General features: G+C 41.8%; 1 protein-coding gene across 1 annotated transcript in view; it reads right to left on the bottom strand.

The window, feature by feature from the left end:
- Mboat1 (membrane bound O-acyltransferase domain containing 1) overlaps positions 1 to 7392 on the bottom strand; it is a 46208-nt gene that overhangs the window by 19708 nt on the left and 19108 nt on the right. Inside the window, exons 6-8 of the mRNA XM_013030416.1 lie at positions 5267 to 5321; positions 3355 to 3538; positions 2095 to 2287 (exon numbers count right to left, since the gene is read on the bottom strand). Of these exons, the coding sequence (XP_012885870.1) occupies positions 2095 to 2287; positions 3355 to 3538; positions 5267 to 5321 (432 nt within the window). The remainder of the gene's footprint in view (positions 1 to 2094; positions 2288 to 3354; positions 3539 to 5266; positions 5322 to 7392) is intronic.

The raw sequence follows: 7392 nt of genomic DNA, 5'->3' as shown, positions 1-7392 counted from the left end.
ACACACACACACACACACACACACCTACCTCATTTGAGTAGATGGGGAAAAAATCACATAAACTATTTCACATGGAAAAATATGGCTTGTGTTCCAATCATCACTGGTATAATGCCTAATTACCATTTTAAAATAAGAAAGTAATAGCAGAATAAGGAGTACAATAAAAGGGAATTTCCAAGCCTTCTCCAATAACCAGTAGTACACATTATTGTCTTGATGTCAGTCGCTGGACTAACATTTATGTCAGCTCTGGACTATTACCACCTAGTGGTTGCACATGTCTATGTTCTGAGTCTCACAATCTTGAGGTGGAGAAAAGGTATCTCACTCAGTTTTGATTCTTCCTAGCACAAAGCCTGGTACGCCACAAAAACCCCTTGAAGTAAACTAAAAGTAAGTGGAGACAAAATGTTCCCCATACTGCAAGTTTTAGAATAACTCTAAGTCAAATTTATCTTGTCAGATATTAGGAAAGTAGTGCCTTGGACAAATTTGTGCATGAACATTTTGGCTTTTAAAAATACCCTGGACTGGGGGACTGGGAAAGTGGCTCAGTGGTAGAGCGCTTGCCTTGCATGCTTGAGACCCTGGGTTCAATTCCTCAGCACCACATAAGCAAAAAGAAAAAAAAGCTGGAAGTGGTGCTGTGGCTCAAGTGGTAGAGCACTAGCCTTGAGCTGAAGAGCTGAGGGACAGTGCCCAGGCCCAGAGTTCAGGCCCCACAACCGGACCCAAAAACAAAAACAAACAAACAAACAAAATACCCTGGACTGGGGAGGAACAGGGAGTTACTAGTTAATGGACAGAGCTTCTTTTGGGGTGATGAGAAAGCTCTGAAGATAGATGACACTGATGTTAGAATGCTGTGAGTGAACGTAATGCCACCGAACTAGAAGCCTAAATGAACAAATTTAATAGCACATCGATTTTTACCACAATAAATGAGTAGAATAAAGAAATTTGGTACTTGCAAATTTTAACTGGGAGCTTAGCATCAGAAGCACCAACTAAGAGAACTCAATCAATTATGTAAAGAATATAGACGAAGCACTAGAAGCTGAGTTGAATCATCTATTTGGTTTTAGAAGCCACATCACACCCGTAATCCAGGCATTTGGGAAGTTCGCAAATTGGACACCAGCCTTTGCTGCATATTGAGACCCCCATCTAAAAACCCAGAGATGGGAAACCCCCTGCTCTCTGACAAGTACCAGCCAAGATGTTAAACTTTCATTCCCAAAGATATTTCCAAGCTGTTTTTACCAACTTGGAAAGAACGTAGAAGGGTTTACTTCACTTTAGCAAAATTTTGAACAACTCCAGTCTGAACTTACTTGAAAAGAGATGAAAGCTTCATATTGACCAGGTTGCCCACAGGGGGGCAAACAGAGAAAACTTTTTTTTAAAAATAAAGAAATTTAAAAGTCAGCTCTTCTCTAAAACATCAAGTGAAATCTACACTTTCTTCAAGAAGTAAGTGTGAGCTAAATTAGCTTGTGGAATGGTAGAATTAATTCAGGATGGAATTCTATATTACATATGACCTAGAAAAATTACAAGGAAGCTAAACTGTTCTGGAATTTCCCCTTGGCTTTCTGCTATATTCAGTGGTTAAATATGATGGGTGGAAGAAGCTTCTGGTATTTGACATCTGTTTACCTTGGGTTTAAACAAGAGCCAGGAATGATTTGTCTCTTGCCATGGAAAATTTGGTTTATGGAGGATGAAAGAGAAGAGTGTTATGTTAAAAAGTTTTTTTAAAAAAAATGACACTGGGCCAGCCAGGGCAGGAAAGTCCATAAGACTCTTATCTCCAATTCACTACCAAAAAAACGGAAGTGGCGCTGTGGCTGAAGTAGTTGACTGCTTGCCTTGAGCTGAAGAGCTCAGGAACAGCGCCCAGGTCCAGAGTTCAAGCTGCACAATGAACAACAACAACAAAAATGACAGTGGCTTAAATGCTTTCCATTACGGATTGGACTTTTTTTTATTTGCATTTTATTAGGTGATCCAAAAGGCTGTTTTGGCTAAGCCATTCCACGGAGTATGACTGTATTGTTCATTCATTTAGGGCCACTGTGTCCAACTTACCTAATGTCCATGCAAAGTAATACTTGGGTTTTGCAGCTTGCATGACAATGTACAAGTAGCAGAGTCGAGTAGGAAAATTTGCTTGATGGACAAACCAGTCATCACCCAGGCAAGTGATAGGGAAGGACTTGGTGAGCGTCAGAAAAAAAAAGAGAGACCCCAAGGCGATGTACAACTTGCGAATCACAGCTCCCTACAGATGGGGGGAAAAATCTTGTGTCATCACTCAGGAGACTCAATTACAGGACAACAGCTTCAACACAGGTATGTTAAGATCACTGATACTCCAGTATCTGCCATGTGTTGTTTTCCAAAAGGAAAAGAAACACCAGGAGTGTTTCTTCATGACACGGATCTGATGATGAGGATCGGGCACTAGATAAAGCAGCAGAATACACATGTGACACTTTTGGAGTTAAGGAGATTCATGATAGAACAGAACATCTTTCTGTATATTCTACCAAACGAAGGTGCATCTATCACCCAAAACATAGGAGAAATGGATACCATTAGAGGGTGGAAATTTCCCATCCATAATTTTCAATTAACTATTTGCCTTCTACTTTTATAGGCCAACAGAGTCCAGGAAATAGGCTTGAGTCACCAACCCCGAGGATGGAGCCTTGGGTATAAAGTTATTATGCAAGTGACAGGACACTTGAGCCAGTTCATGGGCAGGTAACGTACAGCTTTAGCCTTTCTGTATGGCTCAGGGTTAGTCAGCTTTGAAGTCAAAATGTGCTGATGTTTTAAATTCCTCTGAATGGAGTGCTTTTGCTCTGTTCCTCCTAGCACAGATATTATATATAGATCTATAGTTTTTTTTTCCTTCCTAAAGGTACACTTAACTGGTTTGTAAAATGGTATAAGGACAGTACACAGTACACATCAGTTTGAACCTCAAGTTCGGATTGATGAATATCTAGAGGTACTGAACACAATGCTAGGCTCCTACATATGCGCTCCAATACAAAATGGCCACAATTTTAGATCAAATAAGTCCTAACACTCCTAAAGAGAGACAAGTTACTGGTTGACATCCTGAGTAAACTGTTTTGCATTTCTGTTTGTTTGTTTGCTCCATTCTGAGCACTGAACCCAGGGCGTCCAGCTTGCTAGACAAGTACTCTTATTCCCGAGCTCTACCCTCAGCCTTGGCTTTTTTTATTATTATTATTAGAACTATTACTAGAGAAGGTCAACCTACAGCAGATCCTATTCTCTGAAGCTCTGAGGACATCCGTGGAACTCAGAACTTACGTTGGGAGAAGGCTCGGGAAGGCCGTGGAAACCCTCTTGCTTCCAGTTCACTTCCAGCAACTTCATGTGTATGTGCCGCCCCTCAATGAAGGCTACGTAGTCCTTGAAGTTGTTGCAAGGGCCGGCGACGACACTCATGAAATTGAGAAGGTAACTTAAGTATTCCAACAGCGAGGGTTTCACTCTGTGGAAATAAGAAGACTCTGAAAGGTGAATACTCTGCACAAGGCAACAGTGTCACCTCTGTAATCCTAGCGACTCAAGAGGCTACGATTGAGAATCATGGTTTTCAAAGCCAGCAGGGGCAGGAAAGTCTTCAGTGAGACTCTCATGTCCAATGAACCACCAAAAAGCCTGAAGTGTATCTGTGGCTCAAGTGGCAAAGCACTAACCTTGAGTGAAAAAGCGAAGGGATAGTGAGTGCCCAGACCCTGAATTTAAGCCCTAGAACGAGCACACACACAAACATACACACACAAACATACACACACACACAAACATACACACACATACACACACACACAGAGGCAAAAACTACTCTTTTCCTATTTGTTCAAAATGTACAAATGGGAAAACCATAAACATGGTCATCTCTGTAAATTACTAAGTGATAAGACCTTCCTTCACTGTGTTTTCTGTAAACTCCACCTAAGAGAGAGAAATCTTGCAGACAGGAAAAGTTAATGAGCCAGGCAGTCAGAGCTGGCACAGAACTCCACAGTGCCCTCTGCTGGTGACCCTGGCTGTAAATCCCTCAGGCTAGAATTACTAGCACTCCAAACAACTGAGATCAGGAAAGCTTTCCCATCACCTTTATCTGTCTTCAGCCCAAAACAACGAATGTAATAGACTGAAAGCACGATGCTTTGAAGTGAGGAAACTCCTTCCTCAAACGCCAAAATAAACACAAAACAAAAAATGGGTGGAACCAAATTCCACTTTGAAAGGAAACAGGCCAAACTAGCTTGATAACAGCCAGCATCTGCTTTGGCATCCAGGCACAAGGTCCTAAACAACACACCAAACCAGTGGCAGGAAAAGACAACCTGGAGAGAACGGTTTTGCTTGTTGCTTCAATGAATGAATGGCCTTTGGAAGGCCAGTTAATTCCAACAGGATGTAATTGGGGGAAAGACTTCTGGAAATGCTATTTCTTGCCTGTTACTGAAATGTGCCCTGTCCCAACTGTCCCCCCCCCAATGCTTAACAAAGGATTAGGTTCATTAGAATCTTCCCCTCTGCTCCCGAGTCTCCATTCCTTCATGAAAGAATAAAGAAGATATCTTCCACTATCTCAGACTCTGCTCACTGATTCCTACTTCCCTCCCGATTCTCTCCAGCAGGGACCCTCCTCATGATGGCTTTGGGGCTCTCTGCAGTGAGCCACCAACATAGGATCTTCATTTCCACATCTATTGTTCTCCTCTTTCAGGAACCTCTTCTTCCTCTTCAATACCATAGTATATCTATAGGGACCCAAACCCACTTTCAGACTTACTCTAGCTCCCAGCCCTACATCCATCTCTATGCCTTGCTTCCTATCTTTTCCATGCGTTAGGGCATGTATTAATAATCATCTGTTTATTGAAGGTCCCAGAGTCATGCTCTCCAGAATAAATTGTACATAGAAACCAACCCTGGTGAAGGAGAACCTAACAGAACTAAGAAAATCCCACTTTTGAGAATCTGTCCTGCAGCTAGACCCAAACATGTGTAAAATGGCCTAGAAGCAAGGTTACTACACTTGTCAAAGCCAAGAATCAGTGGACAGTCCAAGTGTCCACCAACAACCAATTCATTACATAAACTATACCATATCCATATAATAGGATTCATATATGATAGTAAAAAGATGAGGAAAATCTCTAGATTCTGACTTGTGAAGAAACTTGAGCATGCATTGCTAACTCACTTTATGGCAAGTCGATGCTGCTCAGCAGAGAGATCTTCAGCTCTTCGACCTAATCCTATGAGAAAGAAAGAAAAAAAAATGAGAAATAGGATATTTGGAATCAAGTAGATCACTGAGGCTCAAAGACCTTACCAAGCTCATTTGGACAAAAGGTCAATTATTTTTCCTTCATAAATCATAAAACACCTCTGGCTTTCATGGTTTTTAAAAAAATATGCTGGGAGGAAATGCTGGGGTACTGCTCTGTGATCGAGCAGGCTCAGCATGCATATGGCCCTAGATTCAAGCCCAAACACCAGTGGGAGATGCTCTGAATCAAGGAGCTATCCATGAACATGAGGAGAGAAAGAATGTCTCTAATGGGTCCTTGAAAATGGAGCATTTAAAGATTACTGCTATCTAATTTGCATTGCATGGTGTGGACTTCAAAGAATTCCTCCTTCTCCCCTTCATCTAGAAATTTCTTACCACTGAGCATGATCATCTCATGGCTTTAGCACAAAAATAAGCCTGCCTTCCGCAGACTGCACCAGTTTACATGCCCCCACCCCCTTCCAGATGGTATCTTGTGCACCACCTGCTACAAGCTCAGAGGAGTGGTATGGGATATAATAGGAAAAGAAATAAGGACTTTCAGCCAGTTGCTGGTGGCTCAAGCCTGTAATCCTAGCTATTCAGGAGGCTGAGATCTGAGGATCACAATCTGAAGCCAGCCCAGGCAGAAAGGTCCCCCTGAGACTCTTATCTCCAATTAATCACTTAAAAACTGGAAGTGGCACTGTGGCTCAAAGTGGTAGAGAGACGGCCTTAAGCAAAAGAGCTCAGGGATACTGCCCAGTTCAAGCCCTGAGTTCAAGCCCTATAACCGACCCAAAAAAAAGTGCCTTCTGTTCAAAAAGAAATGCTCTTATTATCTGACTCATGGAACTGTAATCTCTCTGTACATCACCTTTACAAAAAAATAAAAGATGTGCCAAAGATTCATTTTGTTAAGCTGCCTGTTAATTGTTTAGAGGAGTTAAACCACAGGACTCCATCTCTTCATATACCATACTTTAGTCATTTTGATTGTAGAATATGTATGGGGCCCTGTATATGTTTTCAAATGAAGCTTATATTTTTTGGTCTAACGTCCATGTAATCCTAGCTACTCAGGAAGCTGAAATCTGAGGATCATGGTTCGAAGCCTGCTGGGGCAGGAAAGCCAAGGAGACTCTTATTTCCAATAAACCACCAGAAAACCAGAAGAAGCTCTGTGACTTAAAGTGGTAGAGCTCTAGCCTTGAGGGAAAAAGCTCAGGGTCGGTACCCAGGCCCGGAGTTCAAGCCTCACAACTGGCAAAAATATAAATAAATAAAATAATAAAAATTATAAACAACTAAATAAATACAGCATTTAGAAACACACCTTAGAGAAGCATGGAGTTTCTTTCACATGCAGGAAACACAAAAGGAAAATAAATCCTTTTCTGTGTGTAAGAGTTGCCCCAGGAAATATGTAACACTGAAAAAACTTTTAAAAATACATTTTGGCCCAAAGTCAGGGTTTTTGTTTGTTTGTTTTCTTAAGTGGCCAGATAAAATGGCTCATGCTTGTAATTCTAGCTACTCAATAGGCTGGAATTAGGGAGAATGGGATTTCAGAGCAACCCTGAGCAAATGTTAGTGAGACCCTATCTCAACAAACAAGCCAGTTGTGCTGGAGTCCACCTGGATCCCAGCTATGCAGTAGGAATAAAGGAGGAGGATCTCAGTCCAAGTCTATACAAGGAAAAAAAAAAAAACCACAAGGTGGCTCAGTGGTAGAGTGCTTGCCTTTCATGCATGAGGCCCTGGGTTTGATTCCTCAGCACCACATAAGCAGAAAAAGCTGGAAGTGGCGCTGTGGCTTAAGTGGTAGAGCAATAGCCTTGAGTTGAAGAGCTGAGGGACAGCACCCAGGCCCAGAATTCAGGCCCTGAGTTCAAATCCCAGTATTACCACCACCAGAAAAAGAAAGGAAGGAGAAAAGGAAGGAAGGAAGGAAGGAAAGAAGGAAGGAAGGAAGGTAGAAAGGAAGGAAGGAAGGAAGGAAGGAAGGAAGGAAGGAAGGAAGGAAGGAAGGAAGGAAGAAGTAAAGAAAAGAA

This window comes from Dipodomys ordii, unplaced genomic scaffold (assembly GCF_000151885.1).
Source record: "Dipodomys ordii isolate 6190 unplaced genomic scaffold, Dord_2.0 Scaffold130, whole genome shotgun sequence".
Classification (NCBI taxonomy): Eukaryota; Metazoa; Chordata; class Mammalia; order Rodentia; family Heteromyidae; genus Dipodomys; species Dipodomys ordii.
This window is presented reverse-complemented; position numbering and strand designations above follow the sequence as displayed.